Genomic DNA, 26,658 nt, shown 5'->3' with positions numbered 1-26,658 from the left:
TATCGGAGCTGGTCCCAATCTAGCTAGGATCGGAGATGTGTTGTTGGAAAGCAATAACGACTTAATTCCCAGCTGGTCTTCCATTTCCATTTCCATTTGCAAGAGAAAACTTAGCAAATAATTAAAACATATACTCTCATACGTCACTCTCTATATGTCAGATGAGAACTGAATGAATTGTATTGAATGTAATGAATGACAATGATATAGATTAGGAGAATATATACAAGAGGAATCACATGGAGGTTAGGATAGGGAGACATAATGTGAGTCAAATACAGAGAGTCCTAATACTAGTCCTAATATTCCCCCTTCAAGTACATGGTATACTAGTAACCTGTAGCTTGTCTCTAAGAAAAGAAAATCTAGGACTAGGCAAAGCTTTTGTGAATATGTCTGCAAGTTGATCCTTTGTTGAGATGAAGTTGTGAATATCTCCAGCAGCAACTCCATCTGTCTCTAACAAAGTGATAGTCTATCTCTACGTGCTTGGTACAAGCATGGAAGATTGGATTTGCATACATATATGTAGCACCAAGATTGTCACACCATAGTTTAGGGATAGAGATACCTAGTACTTTGATCCCTCGCAGCAATGAAAAAATCCAAATTACCTTAGCACAAACATTAGCTAGAGATTTATATTCTGCCTCAGTAGAAGATCTAGCAACAGTTCTTTATTTCTTGCAGACCAAGACACAAGATTAGAGCCAAGAAACACAGCGAATCCACTTGTAGATTTTCGATCCTCCGGACAGCCAGCCAATCAGAATCAGAAAAGGCATGAATCTCTTTTGAAGAAGACTTTCTGATTCGTAAACCAAAAGTGACAGTTCCCTTAACATACCTCAAAACTCTCTTTAATTGCTCCCAATGTGAAATTGTAGGAGCATGCATGTGTTGACATAGCTGATTGGCCGCAAAAGATAAATCAGGTCGTGTGATGGTGAGGTATTGCAGTGCTCCAGCTAGGCTCCTGTACTGTGTAGGATCATCATATAAGTCTGCACTAAAGGGAAAAATTTTCGAAACGGATTAATTAAAGGAGTAGAAAGAGGTTTGCATTATGCCATCCCAGCACGTTTCAAGATGTCATTCATATATCGTTGTTGAGACAGTAGAATTCCATCATCACATTTAACAGTTTCAATGCCAAGAAAGAAATTTGGTTCACAAAGGTCTCTTATCCTGAAAGTGGCAGACAGTTTTGACAGTAAAGAGTCACTAGAGTTTGGTCACTTCCCATTACAAGAATATCTTCCACATAAACGAATAGATAAACTAGAGCAGAATCCTGTGAATAATAGAATAGAGAGACATCCGTTTTTATGCTTGAAATCCAACCGATATTAAGAACGTGTGTAAGTGATTAAACCAAGCTCTAGGAGCTTGTTTTAATCTATACAATGAACGTTTTAATAGGCAGGCATGGTTTGGAAAACTAACATCAATGTAACCAGGGGGTTGCTTCATATAAACAGTTTCAGTCAAATTTCCATTTAAAAGAGCATTATGAACATCTAGCTGCCTGATAACCCATCCAGATGATAAAGCTAAGGATAATAGAAGCCTTACAGTTGTGGGTTTCACCACTAAACTGAATGTTTCAAAGAAATCCTGACCTGGAACCTGATTGAAATCTTTTGTTACTAACCTGGCTTTATGTCTCTCAATAGTTCCATCAGCCTTCCTTTTCGTGCGAAACACCCATTTACACCCAATAATATTCATACCTGTGGTGGAGGGAACTAGGGACCAAGTCTGATTCTGTAGTAGAGCATTAAATTCTTGGTCCATAGTTTCACGCCACTCAAGATATTTAACAGCTTGAGTGTAACACGTAGGTTCCGTAGGACAAACTTGAGTAGCCAGAGCCATAGGAGGAGCCTGAGACTTACTGTGAGTCTCCATGGAGTGGGTGCGGACGGTTGGCCTCGTCGACTTGCCACGCGGACGCCGTGCAGCCTCTACAGGTTCGGCCGAGGATGATCTAGGTTGCACGGAATCAGCTTGCATGGGCTCGTCCAGCAACACGGGCTCTCGCGGCGCATCTGGATGCACAGAATTCTATGCAGCATTGCTGACGTCATGATGGAGAATAGATTCCCCCCAAGGAGCAATCTAAGTAGGTGGTGTAGCCTGCAAGGAAGATTTAGTAGCAAAAGGAAATACTTCTTCATCAAATCTGACATGCATGCATATGTAAATCTTATTAGTCTGTAAGTCCATGCACCTATACCCCCTAAAAGACACAGGATAACCTAGGAAGACACAAAGAAGCTTCCACCGGTCCAGACGAAGCTGCTACTATCGCCTGCCCTCGAGGCCGCCCGAAGGGGCGGTCTACGCAGTCTACGGTCCGAACACACACCATGGCGACTCGGAGTCGGTCTAAGGCTCTCCTTTTGGCTCTTTCTGCTCAGGTTTGTCTTACTGAACCCACTTGTTATACACAGGTAGTCAAACATTATGAATGGCGCAAGGCAATGGATGATGAGTTTAATGCACTTTTACAAAATGAGATTTGGTGTCTCGTTCCAACTCAGTCAGATATGAATATAATTGGGTGCAAATGTCTTTTTCGCACCAAACGAAAAGCTGATGGATCGATTGTACGATACGAAGCAAGGTTAGTAGCCAAAGGGTTTAATCAAGTACCAGGACAGGATTTTTTTGACACATTCAGTCCAGTAGTCAAACCTACCATAATCAAGTTACTTATATCTTTGGCCATATCCTCTAGATGGGTTGTTAAGCAGCTTGATGTGCACAATGCTTTTTTGAATGGGAAATTGCCTGAAACTGTTTATATGAAGCAACCACCTGGATATATTGATAAGAAGTTTCCTAATCGTGTTTGCCTGTTAAAGCGTTCTCTCTATTGATTAAAACAAACTCCTAGAGCTTGGTTCAATCAATTGCATGCGTTTCTGATGACAACGAGATTTAAAGCTTCGAAAACAGATGTATCTTTGTTTTACTACTCACAGGGTTCAGACTTCATTTATGTTCTGGTGTATGTTGATGATATTCTTGTAATGGGCAATGATCAAAATCTTGTCAGCACCTTACTGATAGCATTATCCTCTACATTCAAGATTAGGGATCTTGGTGAACATGGTTTCTTTCTTGGGATTGAAATTGTTAAATATAGTGATGGAATTTTGCTTTCTCAACAAAGATACATGACTGACATTTTAAAACGTGCTGGCACGACAGACTGTAAACCCTTAACTACTCCTATATCTCCTTCGAAAACCACTGTTTTTAACGCTGATTTATATGATGATGCTACACAGTATAAGAGTTTAGCTGGAGCTTTACAACATCTTACGGTTACTCGTCCAGATCTGTCTTTTGTGGTCAACCAACTCTGTCAACACATGCATGCTCCTACGTCTCGCATTAGGAGCAATTGAAACTTGTACTGAGGTATGTAAATGGAACTACTACTTATGGTCTGCGAATACGAAAGTCAGTGTCCAGAGAATTACATGCTTTTTCATATTCTGATTGGGCTGGCTGTCCTAAGGATCGTAAGTCAACTAGTGGGTACGCTGTGTTTCTTGGTTCCGAACTTATATCATGGGTATGTAAGAAACAAAGAACTGTTGCTAGATCGTCTACTAAGGCTGGATATAAAGCTTTAGCAGATGTCTGTGCTAAGGAAATTTGGATCCTCTCTCTACTGCGTGAAATTGGCGTGTCTGGTGTGTCTACTACCAGGCTGTGGTGTGACAATCTTGGTGCTACATACATGTTCATGTGCCAATCCTATTTTCCATGCTCGTACTAAGCATGTAGAAATTGATTATCACTTTGTTAGAGACAGAGTATGATTAATTTTTAAATTTTGAATAAATTTAATAGATTATTGATTTGATAATATAACTTTAAGTTATAATATTTGAATATGAATACTAAATCAAATACTATTACAAATAAATAGTTTGAATCAAATTTGGTTTTTTTTTTTTTTTAAAAAAGTTTGAATCAAATTTCATTAATTAAATTACAAATTGTCTAACTTATATATTTCATTACTTAAACCACACATATAAAATGAAGCCAAAATAATAATACATATACAATGTTTATATAGGCAATATATTATGTATGAAAATGTGTCAAATAGGTTACTAAACTAATCACTTTCGCAATTGGGTCATTAAATTTGAAAAATGTGTAATTAAGCCATTGAAGTAAAAAATATGTACAATTAAGACTTTTTTTTAAAAAAAAATTTCAGACCATATAATTTACATGGTATGTGCTAAGAATCGCTATTTTCTTTGTCATACTAGTTGGGGGAACGTTATGTTGTGCAACCGTGTGCACCATGCAAGGTGCAAGCGGGTCCAATTCATAATTTCTATATTATAGATATATAATTTCTATACTATAGATTCATAATTTCTATATTGTAGATTCATATTTATACTGTAGATTCATAATTTCTAAACCGTAGATTCATAATTTAAATACAATAGATTCATAATTTCTATACAGTAGATTCATAATTTCTATACTGCAGATTCATAATATATGTACTGTAGATTCATAATTTCTGTACTGTAGATTCATAATTTCTAAACTGTATAGTTATCAAATTATGAACATATAGTTATGTGATTTGTGAATACAAAGTTCAACAATTGAGAATATGAACATCAAAAATTATGAACATAGAGTTCTATAATTGTGAATATACAGTTCAATAATTATGAATATGAAGTTCAAACATTATGAATATATAGCTTTATAATTATGAACATATAGTTCAGTAATTATGAACATAGAACAGTGTGCACCAAACATGGTGCACACGGTTACACAACATAATTTGCCTTAGTTGGGATGAAAGATTGAAATGTTTTCAACTTAAATTGCATTTAAAGAAACCACACAAATTTTTCTATTATATTGCACATATTTTATTTGTTTAATGATTTAATTACACATTTTTTAAAGTTGAGTGACTCAATTACACCCAGGGACGGAGGGAGAGGGGGGGCGGCTGTCCCCCCTCACCCCACCCCCGCCCCATATATAGTATTTGTATGTATATATGTATATATAGTACATGTTTTTTAGTATTAGTATAAAAAAAAAAACTACAAAATGGTAACAAGAAGTGAGTTAGAGTAGGTGGTAGAGCACATCTTTGGTAATAATAAGATTAAGGGTTCCAATCTTAGTATTAACATAGTTTTACAATTGTATATTTTAATAATACACACACACACACTCTATAATAAGATGTGTAATTTTTAATGTGTTTTCTATTCAAATTATTTTATTAATTATGTTTCATATTTTGTTATTAATATTTTATAAAGTTTCGATGTGTTTTATTTTTCGTTCATATCCAATAATATTTACAATTATATTTCTTAGGTAGTTTATTTATTTATTTTTAAATTATCTCTTTTGTTTTAATGTTTCGCCTTTTCTGGAAAAATTTTCTGAATCCGTCTGTACTGTTTCGCCCCCCTCAACCAAATTTCTCGCTCCATCCCTGATTACACCAAAATGATATGTAAGAGACATATATGACACTTGTTTCTATCATGTATATTTCGTGAAATATTTATAGGAGCAAATATAATTTATCTAGTTTTGTTTTTTTCTAATTTTTCTCTCGACTTTTGTTGACTCTTGACTTTAGTTGATTTTGGAGGTAAAAGTATCTATGAGGTCCCTGTACTATCGTGTTTTGTTCAATTTAGTACTTATATCTTTATTTTGTTCAATTTAATCCTTCTATTTTAAAAAGTGATGAAATTAAGGATAATTGTCCAAATCTTATTAGGAACATGGTTGTAATTATTTATTTTGGACATACTAATTTAATACATTAGTGATAAAAATAATTAATTTTAAATATTTATAAAGTAATATATGAGTAGTAATATAAATATCATCAGCGCCACATAACCTAAGTCCTCGGAAATATTAACACCGTTAACTATTATATTTAATTTCACTACTTTTTAAAATAAAGAGACTAAATTGAACATAATAAAAGCACAAGAATTAAATTGAACAAAACATGATAGTACAAGGACTTTATAAGTATTTTGACCCATTTTGGAATAAAGTATGCGTATAAGTTAAGCTATGAAGGTAATTGCCGATGTTTACATATTTTCTCCAGCTTTGGCCTAAAGTTGACTTTAGTCTTTAGCACTAGATCAGCACCGAAATCTGTCGTATACAATGAGTGATGAAATTGATAAAACCAAAACAAAAAAAAAACAAAAAAAAAAAAAAACCCTAAAACTAAAACCGATATTTTTAATTTAAACGCACACATGAAAAAATTTGACAATATTGAATCAGTCAATAATATCGAGTCGTATCTTAATTGAGGTTTTTTTCACATTAATTAATTAAATTAATTTGACTTATGTTATAAATAATATATTTAGTGTGATCATTATTAGTATTGATTATGTAACGGTTAGGAGACTACATTATGTCTTCTGTTATATTTGTATATTATATATGTTGTGGTTGTATGTAATATGAAGGACAGATGAATAATAAGATAATCTTCTTGTCTTGTCTCTTACTTTCTCTTTTTCTGTAATTCTTGTGATCATGTTTGAGCTAATGAGTTACAACACGTTATCGGCCGCTCAACCACAGTGAACGGTGAATGGTAATTTTATACATTTGTTTTTGGGGTTGTCTAAAATCGCATTGCGTAAATATATATTCTTTCAATCTTTTTACGATGATATGATTTTTCAACCATCCGTTAATTTCAACAAATCTATACTATATATACAAACAAATCATGAACTTTAACTTCCCGCCCAATTCTTAAAAAATCTCTCTTTCTAATAAAAATATATTATTTTCTACTTTTCTATTCGTACTATAGTTCTAGATTAAAATTCGTATTCTTCTCCCAAATACTGCCCACTAAACCATTGAGCTAAGCCCGTGCGGGTTTAAAATTCCTATTCTAATATTATAAAATAGTGTAATACAATTCTATTCTAATCTATACTTCTATACTATATATATATATATATATATATATAGGGAAGGGATCAGGTGCATTTGTTGCTTCCCGTGCAGTTGATTAATGTGCGTGAGGTTTATACTTAATGTCCGTGAGTGTTGTGCTTAATGTGCCTGAAATTTGTACTTAATGTGCGTCATGTTAATATGCGTGAGTTTTGTACTTAATGTGCCTGAGTATTGTGTTTAATGTGCGTGAGTATTTCAGAATTACGAGCTCAGAAGTGTGAGCATATATCCATTAATGTGTATCCAACTATCAGCTTAAGCTTTTAGTTGAGATGGAGCACATGCTTCAATTTGGTATCAGAGCCAGACCAAAGGTCATGGGTTCGAATCGACTACGGTTTACCGGTCCACGTGTTGGTTGGAATCCACCGTACACGTGAGGGGGCGTGTGAGCATATATCCATTAATGTGTATCCAACTATCAGCTTAAGCTTTTAGTTGAGATGGAGCACATGCTTCAATTAGAAGGAAGCAGAACAGAAACTCACGCACATTAACGCCCAAGCTTCTTGTTACTTCTTCCTTCAATTTGGTCATGGATTCTGGATTATCAGCTACCTTCAGTGCAGTTGAATGTTTATATAAATGACGCATTCACAGTAAATTTGCACAGTAACTAAGTGTGGATTTCTGTTGTATTATTCCCATAATTCTTAATCACAATAGCCCGCCTCCGCATCATCATCATCATCGGGGAGGGGCATCATCATCATCGGGGAGGGAGCAATGGCTACGGGGGATGGGAAGCTGAAATCCATATTTTCTGCTGCATTTTACACATTCACGCACATTAAGTACAAATCTCAGGCACATTAGACACAACACTCACGCACATTGAGTACAAATCTCACGCACATTAATAACCGCACAACCGCACGGGAACCTTTCAATATATATATATATATATATATATATATATATATATATATATATATATATATATATATATATATATATATATATATAATATTGAAAAAATCTCCCGCCCAATTCTTAAAAAAATCTCTTTTTCTAATAAAAATATATTATTTTTTACTTTCATATTCGTAATATAATTTTAGGTTAAAATTCCTATTCTAATATTATAAAATAGTGTAATACAATTCTATTCTAATCTATACTATATAAAAAAAATCTATTATTAATATTTGACTGAAAATATTTAAAAAGGAATATGTTATTAATAATTAACTAATTAATATGTATTGCAAAAAATAATTGACTGAGAATATAAATAACATGGAAATTAGGCCAGTTGAAAAAGGAAATAAATATTAATAATTGTCTGAAAATTAAAAAAGATCTTCATATTAACTATTTCGAAAAGAAAACTGATTAACTATAGTATAGGTAAACTGAAAAAAGTATCTGTTATTAATAATTGACTGTGAATATTAAAAATAAATATGTTATTAATAATTAACTTATTAATATTAATATGTATTAAAAAATAATAATGGCCTGAGAATAAAAATGGCACGGAATTAGGCCAATTGGAAAAGGAAATGAATATTAATACTTGATTAAAATTAAAAATTAAAAATGATCACAAATTGATTCAAATGAAAAAGAAAATGGTCAGGCCGCCCAAACAATAGTATAGATAAATTGGAAAATAAACCTGTTATTAATAATTGACTGGAAATATTAAAAAATAATCTATTAATAATAATTAATTAATGAGAAAATTTCAATTTTGGTCACACGACTATAGGGGCCTTGTTAATTTCAGCACCTAACTTTCAAAAGTATCAATTTAGTACCTTGAGTATGTAATTTTTCTCAATTTTGGTCACTCCGGCCAATTTACCAGTCAAATTTGACCGGAAAAATTAAATCCAACTTTTAGGCACAAATCTGAGGGACAAAACAGTCTTTTCTTGATCTGCTCCTAATTGACCGGACCAAGAACGAGTCGTTCTTCTCGGCGACGACCCGTTCGAAAGCCGGCGACTTTGATCGGAAAATGAGCAAAATATCCGACTTGGAGGAGAGCCCGGAGGTGAAGAAGAGGCGTAGAAAGAGCTTAAGCTCGAGCAGAGTGAGATTCTCGACGGCAAGTTGGTAGAGAATGCTCCGATCGGTGAGCAAAATGCTGATTCACGACCTGATTGTCCAGAAATTGTTCAGAATATTCGAGATTAAGCTGTTCTTCATTGCACAAATGCACGAACCGTTCGACCATATTTCTTGAGGCGAGATAAGTTAGATTTGTCTTGATCAAACGCAATTTTTGAGAATCTGAAGGTAAATCCAGAGGATTATCAGTCGATTGGAGGTCAGAGCATCGATTTGTTGCCAGAATTTGTCCTGTTTCAAGAAATAGCGACACAAAATGAGATTGGACAGATCGTACAGATTCTCGCTACGTAAATGGCAGAGGTCTAAATAAGACTGCAATTCCAAATTAGAGAAGGACAATTGCAAGAATTTCAGTGAGAGAATGGCGAAATATGGTTGAGACGGAGGAGTGATTCACCTTGATTGAGCGTTTTGCGAAGGGGGCCGCTTCTGGATGCAATTAGGGCAAAAATTTGAGAAATCCTTCGTCTGGAAGGGGAAGTGCAGATAGGATCCTTGGATAGGCGTAGCATCTTGATGCAATTCACGTTGGAGGAGGACTGCCGGAGAGTCCGGATGCGGGCTCATGCGGTGGACGGAGTCAAAATCTGGTTTGCACGTTTAATTGGGACCACAGTTCAAAAGACGATTTTGCCCCTAATATTTAGACTAAATGTTGAATTAAATTTTTCCGGCCAAATTTGACCGGCAATTTGGCCGGAGTGACCAAAATTGACAAAAATTACATACTCAAGGTACTAAATTGACACTTTTGAAAGTTAGGTGCTGAAATTAACAAAGCCCCTATAGTCATGTGACCAAAATTGAAATTTTCTCTTAATTAATTGATATGTAGTAACAAAATAATAATTGACTGAGATAAAAAAAATGACACAAAAATTATGTCAATTGAAAAATGAAATGAATATTAATAATATGCTGGAAATTAAAAATGATCCCCAATTAACTATTTCAAATAGGAAACAGATTAACCATAATATAGGTATTATATGGGATACATATAGATCTGAACTCATTGATTTCCAGAAGAAATAGTCATGCAATGAGCAAACTATTTTGAGAATACTTTGCACAGAGAAGATTGTTACTACGTTATTGCATGACTATGTTAATTATATGGTAATTAAAAAAGGAAATGAATATTAATAATTGACTGAAAATTAAAAATGATCCCAATTAACTATTTCGAAAAGGAAATAGATTAACAATATTATAGGTAAATTGGAAAAATAATCTATTATTAATAATTGACTGGAAATATTAAAAAATTTGTTATTAATAATCAACTAATTGATATGTATTAAAAAATAATTGACTATGATTAAAAATGGCACATAAATTAGGCCAATTGAAAAAGGAAATGAATATTACTATTTGACTCAAAATTCTAAATGATCCCTGGTTAACTATTCAAAAAGAAAACGGATTAACTATAATATATGTATTATATGGGATACATATGAATCTGAGCTCATTGATTTCTCAGAGAAAATAGTAATGCAATGGGCAATGGTCAATTGTATGTGGCTTTTTCCGGAATCACCCATCCTGATGGCCTGAAGATGTTAGCTCTAGACAAGGATGGACAAGATTCTGTTGCTACTACCAATGTCGTCTACAAAGAGGTTTTCAATATGAATCCGAGCTCATTGAATTCTCATCGGCATAAATTTCATTCCCGGAAGCTCTGCAATCGTTCTCTCTAGAGTTCACCATTGAAGATAAAGTTATTTGAGTCTGGAGGTCCTTCAACAAAGAATACGCTATATACAAGTCCTTCTTTGAAGATCAAGCCGTTTGATATCCGAAGGCTCTTCAGTGGAACATTCGAGGCATCCAATGAATAGTTAGAGAATAAGCTAGAGATTTAGTAACCTCATTTTAAACAATAATATTTGTTGTAAACCAGATTGGATTTTTATATAGGCTTATGATTCCATGAGAACACATTCCAAAGACAAAACTAATAATCAATTTCAACCTTACATATGTAAACTTGGAAAGTTCAAATCTAATTTTAAAAAAATGTAATTGTATTTTTGTAATTAACTAATTATTGACAGCTTCACTTTAACATTTTGTAATTAGGGAGAAACTTGAGAATCGTAACCAGCTAGCTGCTCCAACTACCGCCGTTCAACTAGGTATTTATGATGTGTTAAATGCGGTTGGGAGTTGAATAGTATTGAGTCTAGGTAGTCAAAAATGCAATTGAGCAGAAGGTGTATTGGTATTATACAATTATTGAGTGGTCGGTGGGCTAACTACTTGGAAAGCCAAAGCAAATGATTATTCTTTCCAAAAGAGTCCATTTTTTATCTTAGACTTATTGGGCATTGACACTTTTCATCATCCATAATAAAAATTATCAGTTAGTAGCCACTGTTATTGGTCGTTGGACACTTTTGGTCCTCCGTCACTTCTGTTGTCTGTTGACTGTTAAAAAAAAGGGCTTTTTAGTCCTATCAAGTAGTATTCTTTATTTTGGAGAGAATTAATCGATCTTAATCAGGCTTTATTTTTGGAGAGAATTCATCAATTCATAATCGCAATTTGTGCAGCTAATTTGCTAAAACTCCCACTTGATTCACTGCAATTTAACGTGTGTGTGTGAAGCAAGGCTGGCGGTGGGGGAGGGGCCAGCGACGGCGGACGGTTATGTCACCGGAAAACGGAAATTTGGCAAAAATCACGAGGATGCATCCAAAAGCTCAGACTAATGATCTATTCGGCGATCTACCAACAGATTGCATGCGATTTCTAGAAGTCGTATTTCAGAGGCGAGAGGAAGCAGATTCTCGTGCGTATGCCAGATCGGGGAGTCCGAAGCAAGTTCAAGCAGATCAGTTAGCCGGAACTGGTTATCCGAATGAAATCTCACAGGATTATCGGCCTATTGTGCAAATTTCCGCATCGGAATGGGCGAATTTGGTGGAGACAGAGGAGAGTTTGACTCTGGTTGGGAGATTCGCGAAGGAGAGACCGTCGGTGGAGGGTTCTAAGCTCTGGCTCGCGCGGTGGACGCTGGAGTGGAGCCCATTGTCTAGTCTAGGATGGAATGTTCGTTTTTACTTGTAATACTGTTCGTTCTTACTTGTGATAATGTTTGGTCTTACTAATTTATATTTAGGATAATGTTCGTTCTTGTTCCCTTAGATGGAATGGAGATGAAGAATTGTCTGCTCTTCTTCATGGGAAATTTTGCCTCTCTTGATATCTGGCATCAAATAATTAGTCCATCTTAACCTACAGCTCTTCCCACATCTATTCAAACCAGAAAGAAAAATGAAGAGTTATTAAGTGTTACCAAGATTATCATCCATGATAGAAAGTTTTGTTAAGGTTCTCCAACTGCCATGGCCATGAGATCAGAGGGTTAGTGCCTTAAAGGGCTGGAACTTTAGCACGGTGGTGGCAGTCGGTGGCAGCTATGGCGATTCCGGCGAGCAGCAACGTTGGTGACGGCACAGCGAAGATGATGGTGGAGTTTCTGATTGTGGGTCAACAGTGAAAACTCTGTTCATCTTGTCAAGATTAGGAGGAGAAGACATAAAATGACATAAATGCCCTTTATTTTAACAGTCAATAGGCAGCAGAAGTGACAGAGGACTAAAAGTATCAAACGACCAATAACAGTGGCTACTAACTGGCAATTTTTATTATGGATGATGAAAAGTGTCAATGCCCCCAATAAGTCTAGGACCAAAAATGACATTAACTCCTTTTCAAAAGGTTGAATCCCGAGCCCCAAGCCCCCCCCCCCCCCCCCCTCCACACTCTAGCACAACAGAGCATGTGAGAGGATGTAAATCATGGTAAGAACCTAGACCTTTGCTTACTGCGCACAAGGAGCTCCCCTCACTTTGAGAGGTTGCTCCCACACTACCACTGGTGAGATTCGATCCCTGGTCATTCTTCCCAAACCTCACTTTTAAACCACGATGAAGTGGTTGGATAGGGTTTTTCTTGCTACTTTCTTGCTTCGTCAACTTCACGAGTCACAAGAAAGTGAGGGAGTGGATGTTGGATGTGGTGTTAGTGCCTGGGCAGTCAGTTTGAGGTGGTCGGTTAGTTAAAGGTGGGAGGACTACGGACCCTGGAGCTGAATGCTAGAATGCCAATGCAAAGGGACTGATGGGTATTACTAAAATGAACTGGATTGGCAGAATTTAGGAGTTTTCATTCCCAAAGAGTTTAGGGGATTTGTTACATAATTTGTACTACTTTCCTTTCATATATATATATATATATATATTTTAGTTTCCTTTTGTATTTTAAGAATGTAATTTATATATCCTCCCACATGCTCTGTCGGGTCGGAGTGTGAGGGACCTTTAAGGTTGGAGATTCAACCTTGGGACAAGAATGTAATTTGTATTTTAGGAAGGTAATGCCAGTCAAATTTTAGGATATTGACGCTTGATTTGGTCCTTGATTTGCGAACCAGATTTGAACTAATTTAGTTTCATACTTTAAGCGGAGCACCTATATATGTATAAATACCCCCTCATGGGGCAAATTATGCCCTGGACCCGTGTCCACATTGAATTGTGGACACGGACCCAAAACGACGTCGTTTTTTAAAAAAAACGCGTCATTTAGTTAAAAAAAAAATTGTGCGCGTTTTGCCGTTAACGGCGTTATTTTTTTTTTGGATTATGAATGTACAGTTATGCCGTTATGAATGTACAGTTATTCCATTATGAATATACAGTTATGCAATTATGAAATTATGAACACAGAGCTCTAACATTATGAACTTACAATTATGAACATATATAGTGATAAAATTATGACCATGGAGCTTTAAAATTGTGAATATAGAGCTTCGAAGATTATGAATGTACAGTTATCGAGTTATGAATGTACAGTTATAGAGTTATGAATCTACAGTTATGGAGTTATGAATCTACAGTTATGAGATTATGAATCTACAGTATGGAATTATGAATGTACAGTTATTGATCAAATTATAAACAAAGAGCTCTAACATTATGAACTTACAATTATGAACATATAGTGATAAAATTATGAACATAGAGCTCTAAAATTGTGAACATAGAGCTTCGAAAATTATGAATGTACAATTATGGAGTTATGAATGTACAGTTATGGAATTATGAATGTACAGTTATGGAGTTATGAATGTACAGTTATAGAGTTATGAACGTACAATTATGGAGTTATGAATGTATAGTTATTAACATATAATAATAAAATTATGAATATATACTCTTACAATGAAGCGGTCTGAAATTAAAAAAAAAAAAAAAAAAAAAAAAAAAAAAAAAAAAAAAGAGATAACAGTGCCTAACGGCACTGTTACCCGTGTCCAGCAAGCATGCTGGACACGGGTCCAACGCATAACAATTGCCCTCATGGGGCTTGTAAAGGGTTTCAGTTTTTCTTGAGCTTAAGGCATTCTGCCTTGTTCTTTGCTTTGAGTTCTTACTTAGCGTTATTGCTTACTTGTTCTCTATATATTTCGTGTGTCTGAGCAATTGTGTTGGGTAGCTGGAGACCAGTTTAAGGTTGATGATCGCTCAAGTGCAATATAGTGGATTGTAGAACCAAAAAAAAAAAAAAAATTGTTTTAGATTGCCCTCAAAGATTGGGGGTTTGGTTAGCCGAAGAAAGATCTAGGCACAAGCATGAAGCATTTGATGGAAGTTAAGCAATCAGATAACTAAATGGTAGCAGGATAAACATAGGAATGGAAATGACAGAATAAAGACGATAAATTAAAAGGTAGGGATTGTAATGAGTATTTGTTGGTCTAATGCCATCAAACAAAGAATTGAGGATTATGAAACTTCACTTTCAGGTTCAAGACTACCAACACTAATTCGGTACACTAACACGCCACTCTCGTGATCCAATATTAGGCTGAATTGGAATACGGGGGTTGTCGCACTTTGGTGACGCTAAAATACCCCTCAATAAACATGAGTAATCTTAACCTTCAACGTTCCCTACTCTCGTAAGTAAACTTGAAGGTCATGAGATGTGGTCTAAGGGAAGTTGGCGGTTGAGAGACGAGTCTAGGGGTATGCTAACTCGTGGACTCTTTGCTCGTTCGATTGCCAAAATCTGATACCCATACTAGATAAGTATTGACAAGGTTGTGCACAAACCCATCAACACAAACATGCAAAACATCTCACTAAAATAAGAACCCTATGTTGGGTTTCAAACCCTTTTATGCAATAAGTATCAAATAAGCATCAAGCACAATAGACACCACTATATCTAACCCTTATACTACACCACTCACTCATAATAAATTAATAAAGCACTAGAAAATTCATAAATAACATCATCCAACATTCTATTAAAGAAATAAAGCTATAAATAATCATTCAAACAAGTAAAAGTTCAGAAGATAAAACTAATAAACACAAAAACAAGATAATCTAAGCTAAGAAATATAAAATATCCAAAGATAACAGTGTAATAACAATGAAATGACAAAGAAAGAAATAAATAACATAAACTGGAATTTCCCTACTGCTATAATTCCCGCCTGGTGGCACTCCTTATGCAAAAGAGGAAAAAAGATATATTTATTATGGATTTCTAGATCTCGGCGCACGTGCACTCGCACGGGCGTGCCACTGCCCGTGCATATGCACTTGTAGTGCATGGGCACAAAATGCCAGCACGGAAAGCAGGTTGCGGCGGTGCTTAATACACAGGTGTGCCACCACCCGTGCACAAGATTGCAAAAATCGCTAGGCGTTTCTCGATGTCTGATTTTTTTTTTTTTTTTAATTCAAAGGATTTTTTAAAAGAAAATTTATTTAAGACTTGGTAATTATAAAATGTTTAATACTTTAATAGTCAGTACTAAAATATTAAATATTAATCTAAAAAACATCTAGAATTATAAATAAATTGTATAAACATTTAAAGAATCAAAACATAATTCTCTATTTTGCCATTGTTTTTTTTTTTAAATTAACTCCTTTTGTTTCCTTTTTTTAGGGTTATATTTACATATTTTGTCAAATACTTAAACATAAATTGTATATAATTAAAAATAAATTATATTGTTTCAAAGATCTCATCATGTCATGACTATTAAAACAAGACTAATATTGAATATAGATTAATTAAAAATGTAATTGATGTTATGTGCTATATTATTGTGGAATAAAAATATTATTTGCATTATAATTATATTTTATATTAAAATAATTAAAGTATTAATCTAAAGTTTTAACTTATGAAAATATACAAATTATTTTAGTGAAAAGAGTAAAATTTGGTGTAGAATTTTGTGTAAATGGGTCGGAGATGAAAAAAAAAATTAGTGTAAAAATATGCTTGAAATATTAGTTTTTTGGTGTAAAATTTGATGCAAAATTTAGTATTTTGCGTTAGGGATGACCTACATAAAATAGTTTAGTAGACCTTTTATAAAATAGTTCCAATCAAATTAAACTAGTAATCTTTTTTTTTGAAAATTTTCAAAAAAAAAAAAATTAAACTAGTAATCTTTGTATATCTTTAAATGATTGATAGTACTACATTTTTACATCAATCGCACAAAAATAGCACATAAGTAATAAGTAATTAGGGAAAGATTTCATTATCTCCTACTCCAGTATCATCATATCAATAAAGAAAATAAAAAGTCATTTTAAAAGAAATCATTCCTTTTTAACCAAAAACACTGTTTTATGAAAGAGTCGCAGAAAATTTTTCCAAATAACTTTTGGTTTGTACTATGATAGCATATCTTCCGCTCTTCCGATCCCCCTCGTGATCGCCCTTTTCACCCTTTTGGTTTTTCCTTCCTTTTTTTCACCCTTTTTTCTTTTCTTCCCAATCAATGCAAAAAATGATACACTGTCATATTGCGACGTTTACATTGAAACGTTGTCGGGGACTTTAAGGAAGAATTCCATCTATCCTAGGATCCTCCGAATTGAAGATGGACGTCCCGACGGCCGCAAGGCTCCGGAAGAGGTTTTGGTTCGTTTTCATTGTTTTGTTCGTGTTATGGTACCTTTTGCTTTACGTGGTTGATTGGTCGGTTCTCCCAGGAGGAACCTCAGCGTCGCGGAATTTCCAATCCGACATTATCCAATCCCACCCCGCAGATCCCTTCGATGCAATGACGACAAAGATTCCCTGGTCACACCGGCAAGATAACGTTAGAGTGCCGGAGAAGAAAATAACGCCTCCACCGCCGGCGCCGGAGAAGAAAGGCGATTTGGCACGAGATTTGGAAGGCCTGGAGAAAGAATTGGAGCCTTTGTTGAAACAAAACAATGGGAAATCATCATCATTATCATCATGTGCGGGGAGATATGTTTATATGCACGATTTGCCTTCCCGGTTCAACGATGATTTGATGAAGCAATGTAAATCGTTGGATCCGTGGGTGGATATGTGCAATTACACGGCGAATGAGGGTTTGGGTATGGAGATGGGGAATCCGGGGAAGATTTTCCAGGCAAGAGACTGGTTTTACACCCACCAGTTCTCGCTGGAACCCATATTCCACGCCCGGATGAAACACTACGATTGTTTGACCAATGATTCCTCCAAAGCCGCCGCCGTTTTCGTGCCGTACTATGCGGGCTTCGACATCGCCCGCTACTTGTGGGGCGACTTCAACGCCTCCGTTCAAGACTCCGGCGCTCGGGATTTGGTAAATTGGCTCAGGGGGAGGCCGGAGTGGAAGGCTATGGAGGGGAAAGACCATTTCTTTATCGCCGGGAGAGTTACCTGGGATTTCCGGCGGCTTGGTTCTACCTGGGGCAACAGCTTACTAGTGCTCCCGGAAACCCAGAACATGTCGGCATTAACGATCGAGTCGAGCCCTTGGGACAAAAACGATTTTGCAATCCCGTACCCGACCTACTTCCATCCCAGCACCGACGAGGAGGTGGCCCAATGGCAAAGCAAAATGAGGAAACAGCGGCGGGGGACGCTGTTCTCGTTCGCCGGATCCGAAAGGCCCAGCATGCAGGTAGGTAATAAAGGATGTCAATTAGGTAATATATATATATATATATATATATAGTTACATAAGGCAGGCACAAGCTAACCCTGCGTGGGCTAAACTCGTGAGGTACAATCTAGGTCCTAATTTGAACCAATTATTATTGTGTGGATTAGTGTTGAGCATATTATTTTCATTTAGTATAAAAATAATGCATTTTTAGTATATTAAAAATGTACATTATATTTAGGTAAAGTACATTATTTGTGTAATGAAAATACATATTTTATATAAATGTATATTTAATACACTAATAATGTATATATTAATATATTAAAAATGTATTTTTTGTTATAGTTCACACAACACGGTGCAAACCATGGTCCACACAATGATTTGTCAATTCAAGCGTATAGTAGTAGGTTGGGTTAGACACTACTAAAAATTATGAAATTTTCAACCACCTGAAAGTGATTTTAAATCAAGTCGAAAGCTTTGTTTCGACCACTTTTGGTATTCAGAAAAACCTTTATTGCTATTTCTGATCACTTTTTGCTTTCGACTTAACTTAAGATCACTTTCAAGTGGTCAGAAATTTCATAATTTCCAGTAGTAGTGAGGGTTAGGGTTAGGGTTAGGGCCACTTTGACATCCGTACATGCAGGACCCCATACGAAGCCAAGTGATGAAACAGTGCCTCCAATCGCGGCGAAAATGCAAGCTACTAGAATGCAAGAGTGAGGACAAGAACTGCGAGAAGGCAACCGACGTAATGAAGCTCTTCCAGCGATCCGTCTTCTGCTTACAGCCCCCCGGCGACACATTCACCCGCCGCTCAACTTTCGACTCCATCCTCGCCGGCTGCATCCCCGTGCTCTTCAACCCCGCCTCCTTCTACGTCCAATACATCTGGCACCTCCCCAAAGACTTCACCAAGTACTCCGTCCTCATCCCCGAAGACGACGTCAAGGACAACAAGGTGAGCATCGAGAGAGTGCTGGCCAGAATCCCTCGCCGGCGGGTTGTGGCGATGAGGGAGCAGGTTATACGGCTGATTCCGAAGGTGGTATTCGCGAACCCGAGAGGGAGGTTGAAGAGGGTGGAAGATGCGTTTGATTTAGCGGTGAAGGGAGTGATTGGAAGAGTGGAGAGGCTGAGGAAGAAGGAGGAGACGACTGAATTTGACGAGCAGAAAAGCTGGAAATATTATACGTTTGGAACGGTGGAGAAGCATGAGTGGGATCATTACTTTAGAAGGCGCAATTTAACGAAATAACGTACGGCTAGATAGTTTCCACACTTATGTTAGATTATTAATTATAGGAAAAAGCATCAAATAGGACATGAAATTATTAGTGTTTTTATAATTGAACTATTGAACAAAAAAGTGTGCAATTAAACCATTTAATGCTATAAATTTGTGAGATAACATTTTTAGTAGGTTGCTTTTCAAGTTAAATAGTAAGTATAGAAGAATTTTTCCGATTTTGTCGAATGCAACGAAGTGAGAGAGAGGGGAGTGGGTCACATTCGTCCATGTAAGTGCCCGGTTGCAAGTTACCTCAAGTGTACTGCACAGAGGTTGAAGATGAAGAAGATTGGAGATGTGTTTTGGATAGAGTTGAATAATAAACTCATAGTAAATTGATTTAAATATTAAAAATTGCCACATAAGATGCCATGTCATTCATCTTACCTCTTAACCTGAAAGCAACCCGCTAAAAATGCTATCTGCACAAATTTATAAAGAAATGATTTAATTACACACTTTTTTTTTGTTTGATGATTCAATTGCACAAACACTAATAGTTCGATGCTCCAATTGCACAAAAATTATCATGTACGCTTATATTTAATTGAAAATATACCCCAGATATACCGCCCTACATATTTTGTACGTCTATTCAGTATCAAGTATGGATCTAGGACCTATATAAAGGACCCTAGCCCTTCCTTATGGGGGAGGGGGGAAGCCACTCTCTTCTCCTCAACTCTCTCTCTCTCTCCCTAAAGTGTAAAACACTCTCTACATATTCTCTCTAAAGATCAATGAAAAGGCTTCCTTAGGCCCATTCGTCTCCGTTTTCTTCATATATCCATGCATCTTCTTCACAATCATTATGTTGTGCAACCATATGCACCATGCAAACGACGCCGTTTCACTATATTGGAATATCGGTGCGGTTAGTGACACCGTTTAACTCCACCAATCAATTTTTTTTTTTTTAAACTCCAATCTACCATAAGCTAAAACAGAGTACCAGTAACCAGTGTAGATATATAGTTCACTAATTCTGGATATATAATTTACTAATTCTGGATATATAGTTTACTAATTCTGAATTTATAGTTCATTAATTCTGAATATATGGTTCATTCATTCTGAATACACAGACGCAGCGAACTGACATAAGCCAAAACAGAGTACCAGTAACCAGTGTGAATATATAGTTCACTAATTCTGGATATATAGTTCATTAATTTTGAATATATACTTCAAATTATGCATAGCATAACACTGTTAACGGCATCAAAAATAAATTTTCTTTTTAAAGTCGAATTACGTCGTTTTTAATCAAAATGAGGCCATAATTTGCCTATTCTTCATATATTTATGCCGACAGATACAACTATGAGTGAGACACAATTTACTTTATCAATATTAATCTCACTTTGGCTTCAGGAACACAATTCTAAGAATGCCTGTTTTTAAATTTCATTACTCATATAGTTGCATTGAATTCTGACTAATTTAAAATTGAATTAATAGTTGATCTTATTTCGAATGAATTTTTCTTGTGACAAAACGACAGTAAAATCGCCCACCCTTACACCTCAACCTGACAGTTTGTGAAAGGGTAAATTATAATGACTCAACTTACCAACAAAGGTTAGACTTTTGTTCACTGCACACAAGGAGCCCCTTTATTTTGAGATGTTGCTCTCACACTGTCACTGGTAAGACTTGAATGTGTTTTTCTAACGCAAATTGTTTCGTAAGATTTTAATTCATTAATTTAAAAGAAATCAAACTTCTTTTATTCAAATCACAGTTTGTTAGTATTGTATGTGTAAACTCCATAATCCTATTGATCAACATGGATTTTGCTTTTTGCTTCTTCTTAGAATATATTACAACAAATATTTTACATCCGAAAATTATACCAATCTGGCGTTTGTAGTCCAACGGTTAGGATAATTGCCTTCCAAGCAATAGACCCGGGTTCGACTCCCGGCAGACGCAATGAATACCTTACATTTTAACAGTTACTCCGTATATTTTTAAAATTTTTACAAATCGTGAGATAGCCAACTAGTTTTTTTTTTTTTTTTTTTTTTTTTTTTTTTTTTTTTTTTTTTTTTCTTTTTTTTAAATCAATAAATCAAATGTTAACTTACAAAATTTCATTTTTTTTTAATTACAAATATCTAGAGCCAACGTTTTTTGCTCCAACTATTTAGGCACTGAAGGTATGTATAATAGCAATAATCTATCATTCAAAATGTTTATTTAGCAAATTTCTTTGTAAAGTTTTGGGCAAACTTATGAATAATAGCAACATTTTAAAATTTAAAATGTTTATTTACAAAATTTCTTTGTAACATTTTGGACATCTTATCTTACTTCTTAACCTGAAAGCAACCTTCTAAAAATGCTATTTGCACAAATTTATAAAGTTAAATGGTTTAATTGCATACATTTTTTGTTCGATGGTCCAATTGCACTAACACGTACTAATAGTTCGATGGTCCAATTACACAAAAATTGCCAGGTCCGTTTATATTAATCTCACTTTGGCTTCAAGAATAATTCAGGATTGTCCGTTTTTAAATTTCATTACTCATATAGTTGCATTGAATTCTGACTAATTTAAAATTGAATTAATAATAGATCTTATTTCAAATGAATTTTTCTTGTGACAAAATGGTAGAATCACCCACCCCTACACCTCGGCCTGACAGTTTGTGAAAGGGTAAATTATGATGACTCAATTAATCAACAAAGATTAGACTTTTGCTCACTACACACAAGAAGCCCCTCATTTTGAGAAGTTGCTCTCACAATAATGTCACTAGCGAAACTTGAATGAGTTTTTCTAACAAACTATTTCATAAGATTTTAATTTATTAATTTAAAAGAAATCAAACTTTTTTTTATTCAAATCACAAGTCGTTAGTATTGTATGTGTAAACTCCATAATCCTATTAATCAACATGGATTTTGGTTTTTGCTTCATCTTAGAATATATTACAACAAATAGATTACATTATCCCAAAAATGCACCAACCTGGCGTTTGTAGTCCAACGGTTGACTGCCCGCGAAGTCAATTAATTTGTACTTTATTATAATGGAGTAGCAAAAATCTATAATTCAAAATGTTTATTTAGCAAATTTCTTTGTAACGTTTTGGGCATACTTATGAATAATAGCAAAATTTTAAAATTTAAAATGCTTATTTAGAAAATTTCTTTGTAAGATTTTGAAGCATACTTAAAAACTTGGGCTCAATTCAACTAGTCAATTAATCCAAAATAAATAGAAACTTGCAAGGTGTAAAATTTGATTTTTACCAAAAAAATAAAAATAAAAATTGCATTTTTGAGCAGTTTGCAAACCAAAGAAACAGACCACTAATGCACGAAGTACATATCACATACACAATCTAAGTGGGAAAGAAAGCCAGTAAAAAATGCTTGCCCATTGCAATTGTTAGGTTCAGAAGCAATGGCTTATCGATAGCAAGAAAAAAAAAAAACAGCTAATGCTAGTGTTTTTAAACCAGTGCAAAAATAATATTGCACAAGTTGCGGCTAAACCAACATTATCAATTCTGGAACTTCCATGTCTGGAGTGAAAAAATGGGTCATACATCTCAACTAAAATAAACTTTAATCCTTATGCTAAAATAAGAAGCGACGGAAGGCAATATAAGTAGAGAAGTTTTTCTTCCTCGATGACGGAAGTGCATCAACAACATGGCTGGTCGGATCAGAAATGTAAGAGGCTGTATACCAGAGTCCAAACAAGCTGAAAGGCAAACGGTGGATGAAAACGGTTAGCATGTCAATGAGCTATAATGTATTCTACGGAGTAGTTAATTGTGTACAACAGGAAAAGAAAGCTTAGATACCACAAAGAGTGTTATGGAAGCGAAAAGCCCCTCTTGCAGGAGAACTCCATGACCACCCAATTCTTCTTCATCAACTTTTAGTATCAGTGCATAATAACCATAGATAACCCCGGAGGATATTGCAAGAAACCTGCAAAAATATAATTTGGTTAATTTGTTATATTATCTCAAGCCTAATTAGGGACCAAGGTTATATACATGCATTGTCCATATAAACAAGCATTATGATCACCAATAATCTTTTCAAACAATCCGAAGAAAATTCATTGTTCATAAAGGCCAAATGCACAAAATGTATCATGAGCTAGGGCTCATTAAGCATGGTGAGCCTAGCATTTGTTCATCAAATTTCAAAGTAAACTGTGAACCAAGACTCATAGTCATCCCTATAAGATAGGTTTGAACTAAATGTTCATTGGGGCTCACATAACCATGTAAACTGTGAACCAGGACTCATAGTATACTAACCTGCCAACTGGGTTAAAAAGGTTTCAACTATGTAAAAACACACACAAACATGTCTCCTAACAAGCATCTTTGAAAATTTAGAAACTCTAGTAGCATCACACTACTTGAATCAATTGTGAAAAGCCTCATAATATTAATTAAAATTTGTATTACAATGAGGCCTCACCAAGGTTGTAAGAGGCGCTAGGCGCTCTTCGGTCAGTGGATGGGCACCTAGCGCCTAGGTCAACAAATCAAGATCAGACAATCACGAAAGGGGAAAATCGGCGTTTCCAATCGCAGGAATTACTGGATACCGAGCAGGTGGGGTCGATCAAGAGCAGTGGATTAATTTTTTCTTGTCGTTTATTTATTTTAGGCTTTAATATCAAAGCATAAAAGACCTTTCATTTACTCTAGGCTTCAGTGCCAAAGAATAAAAGACCTTCCATTTGCTTCAAGTTTCAATACCAAAGCATAAAAGACCTTTCATTTACTTCAGGCATAAATACTAAAGCATAAATTGTAGAGCCTAAGCACATAAAATAAAATAAAAAAAAAATTGTTTTTGCCTTTCAATTACTTCAAGGCTATCAAAGAAAAAAAAATCCTTACTTTGCTCTTCTTTGTCTAATGGAAAAAATCTTGGCGGCCAAGTTGGGCGCCTAGTTGGCTAGCTAGTCAGCCGGCCGACTAAAAGCCGCCTAGGCCTGAAACCCCTTTGGCCCAAGGGAGCCTAGGCCGATTTTTACAACAGTGGGCCTCACCTTAGCAACTTAGCCATAAGTTCACTATGCACATATCAGCCCTAACTGTGCATGAAGGTAGTGGTCCTTCCTTAGAAGTTTCTAGCACTAGAACTTCCCGATAAAGGACAACTGTTGAAATAACTCCTACCCTGTTTAACTTTCCCAAAACTGGCCATAAAGGCCATCAGGAAATGAAATGGTCCAGGAAACTCAACAAGGTTACTGTAATTCTGTAAATAGATCACCTGTAACTAATATCAGTTAGAAGCTATAGGACAGGATGACTTCTGGTATACCAACACATTGCACATGAACATGGCGCAACTTATAGTAGTGTTAAATACTCAATAATATTATCAGCAAACGCGGTAAGGATATTAGAAAGAATAAACTTACAACATAAACCAGAATCCACCAATCAAAGGAATCGCTCCCCAAATCAACCCACATAGAAGAGCAGTAGCTTGTCTGGTCCAATGCAATACATCACCTAGTTGATCCTGCAATAAGAGAATAAATACAATCATAACTATATATCTACAAACAGCATAATAAAACCTAACAGTATAATGTCCCAGGTAAAATAAAGACTCCTCAAAAAACCTAAAGGTTAGATGCAACAAGCTCAGCATCCAAAGAGTAAAAACTTCCATATCTCAATATTTTGCTTGCGTTACAACAGCAAATCTGTAACAGGTAAGTCTATCATGTATCAAGTTGCACATTTTTCCAGGTTGCTTTGAATTTCTTTTTACCAGTCTCAATGCATCATCTACAATCAATTCTGCTTTTCATTTATAGTTCTAAAGATCTTATTCCCCTAAAAAGTTAGAGTTGAATACAATGCTGTATAAGTTGCCAACTAAAAAAGAATATCAAGTATTATCAAAAATGATTAGCCACCAGAGAATCTACTTTGGTGCTAAACAGAATTTATTAACTTTCAAGATATGTCACCGCGGGTATTAAACAAAAATATGTTTCCATTCGCATCAAAGACATGGCAATATTAGGACAGAACCTTTTACTCTCCAGTAAAAGTGCATTAAGTAGGGAAAAAAATTACCAGAATTCTTCTATAAATTATCTACTTATTTTGCCTTAATTAACAATCGCCGTACACAAATAAACAAAATTTTGACCAAATTGGACGTAATATTAGTAAAAAAATACAAATTATCACAACAATATGGCCACCGAAACAACTAATTTCTAAAAAGAAGAAAAACAAAACCTTGTCCCAAGAAGCATCAGGATCAAACAGTTTTGCAAATTTGAACGGAGACAAGTGACCATTGTGGTGGTGTTGCTGATTCTGATTCTGAAGATTAGCCTTGGCCGATTTTCGCTCTTTCATGGTGAATTTCGACAGAAGCTTCCAAATTACTAGGGTTACCACAAATCCCAATCAACCGATCGGATCCGATTTAAAGGGTTAGGGTTTGAGTGAGGAAGACGATGATGCTAGGAAGGTTGAATTGTTGAAAGTAAGTAACACCAAACAGTAATAATATAATAAGAATTTTATTTTTCCCTATTTTTCATCAATACAGAAATAATAATGCTACTCTATCTGTATTGCGGTATTGCCCGTAGCAACTAGCAACTGAAACTCCTTTTACTTGGCTATTTTTATGTTATTTTTATACTACAATATTTTTTACATTTTTAAAAATGAATTTATAATTATATCATAACATTTATAACTCAATTAGACTTACAATTGTGGACACCACCCGTTACCAGGTTACAAAATCGAATATAAAACTAATTAGTGTTTATCTATAGCGTGTCTTGGGTCCAAAGGGATTAATTTGTTAAAGACTTGTTATGTTTCATGTCTTAACATGTCATCTCGTCCGTTAATATTATGTGTTAACTTGTTTACCATTAATCCATTTTACACAAATATATTTATAACTCACTAAGAACTTATTGTTATATAATATAAAACGGGAAGTATTTTTCTATTTAAAATATATATTGAATGGATAAGATTAAAACAAATAAATAATATCAAACAATATATTAAAACATTTCATCTTTAATATATTTCATAAACATATTTTAAAATACACAACAATTAAATACAAATTATGATATAATATTTGTTATTTGCATAAGTTTGCACAAATTTATATAATAATAAAATTACGCAATAGAAAATTAATTTATAAGTTTTTTTTTTAAATAATAATAATTATTATTATTATTATTATTATTATTATTATTATTATTATTATTATTATTATT

At 34.9% G+C, this 26,658-nt stretch overlaps 3 protein-coding genes, 1 long non-coding RNA gene and 1 other non-coding gene across 5 annotated transcripts; 2 read left to right on the top strand and 3 right to left on the bottom strand.

Moving 5' to 3' along the window:
- Positions 1–663: 663 nt before the first annotated feature.
- LOC109156327 lies at positions 664–1,731 on the bottom strand. Its single transcript, XM_019304165.1, has 4 exons — positions 1,655–1,731; positions 1,447–1,528; positions 1,204–1,294; positions 664–1,004 (listed from the first exon to the last, which is right to left on the bottom strand). The coding sequence occupies exons 1-4, from the start codon at positions 1,729–1,731 to the stop codon at positions 664–666; spliced, it is 591 nt and encodes a 196-aa protein (XP_019159710.1).
- Positions 1,732–1,977: 246 nt separating this feature from the next.
- On the bottom strand, positions 1,978–9,175 carry LOC109156358. The gene is made up of 3 exons (XR_002050008.1): positions 8,947–9,175; positions 6,576–6,578; positions 1,978–1,990 (listed from the first exon to the last, which is right to left on the bottom strand). It is a non-coding gene; the product is annotated as an uncharacterized LOC109156358 (long non-coding RNA).
- Positions 9,176–17,059: 7,884 nt separating this feature from the next.
- On the top strand, positions 17,060–19,352 carry LOC109156326 (probable xyloglucan galactosyltransferase GT11). Its single transcript, XM_019304164.1, has 2 exons — positions 17,060–18,103; positions 18,741–19,352. Exons 1-2 carry the CDS (start codon positions 17,060–17,062, stop codon positions 19,350–19,352), a joined length of 1,656 nt encoding a protein of 551 aa, XP_019159709.1.
- Positions 19,353–21,248: 1,896 nt separating this feature from the next.
- TRNAG-UCC lies at positions 21,249–21,320 on the top strand. The gene has a single exon. It is a non-coding gene; the product is annotated as a tRNA-Gly (tRNA).
- A 1,371-nt stretch (positions 21,321–22,691) lies between these two features.
- On the bottom strand, positions 22,692–25,922 carry LOC109156224 (uncharacterized protein C20orf24 homolog). Its single transcript, XM_019304083.1, has 4 exons — positions 25,640–25,922; positions 24,802–24,905; positions 23,210–23,339; positions 22,692–23,106 (listed from the first exon to the last, which is right to left on the bottom strand). The coding sequence occupies exons 1-4, from the start codon at positions 25,760–25,762 to the stop codon at positions 23,068–23,070; spliced, it is 396 nt and encodes a 131-aa protein (XP_019159628.1). The 5' UTR covers positions 25,763–25,922; the 3' UTR covers positions 22,692–23,067.
- Positions 25,923–26,658: the final 736 nt, after the last annotated feature.

Source organism: Ipomoea nil, unplaced genomic scaffold, assembly GCF_001879475.1.
Source record: "Ipomoea nil cultivar Tokyo-kokei standard unplaced genomic scaffold, Asagao_1.1 scaffold2705, whole genome shotgun sequence".
Lineage (NCBI taxonomy): Eukaryota > Viridiplantae > Streptophyta > Magnoliopsida > Solanales > Convolvulaceae > Ipomoea > Ipomoea nil.
Note: the sequence above shows the minus strand (reverse complement) of the source record. Positions and strands in the feature narration are given on the sequence as shown.

Excerpts from the sequence above, each read along its gene's own strand:
- LOC109156327 (XM_019304165.1), bottom strand. The coding sequence starts at position 1,731 with ATGAATATTATTGGGTGTAAATGGGTGTTTCGCACGAAAAGGAAGGCT. Across the intron at positions 1,529-1,654 it reads ATTGAGAGACATAAAGCCAG|GCAGCTAGATGTTCATAATG; the intron begins GTTAGTAACAAA and ends ATGGGTTATCAG. Across the intron at positions 1,005-1,203 it reads GACTCTTTACTGTCAAAACT|ACTTATATGATGATCCTACA; the intron begins GTCTGCCACTTT and ends CCTTTAGTGCAG.
- LOC109156326 (XM_019304164.1), top strand. The coding sequence starts at position 17,060 with ATGGACGTCCCGACGGCCGCAAGGCTCCGGAAGAGGTTTTGGTTCGTT. Across the intron at positions 18,104-18,740 it reads CCGAAAGGCCCAGCATGCAG|GACCCCATACGAAGCCAAGT; the intron begins GTAGGTAATAAA and ends CCGTACATGCAG.
- LOC109156224 (XM_019304083.1), bottom strand. The coding sequence starts at position 25,762 with ATGAAAGAGCGAAAATCGGCCAAGGCTAATCTTCAGAATCAGAATCAG. Across the intron at positions 24,906-25,639 it reads CTGATGCTTCTTGGGACAAG|GATCAACTAGGTGATGTATT; the intron begins GTTTTGTTTTTC and ends CTCTTATTGCAG. Across the intron at positions 23,107-23,209 it reads CTTCCATAACACTCTTTGTG|CTTGTTTGGACTCTGGTATA; the intron begins GTATCTAAGCTT and ends TTTGCCTTTCAG.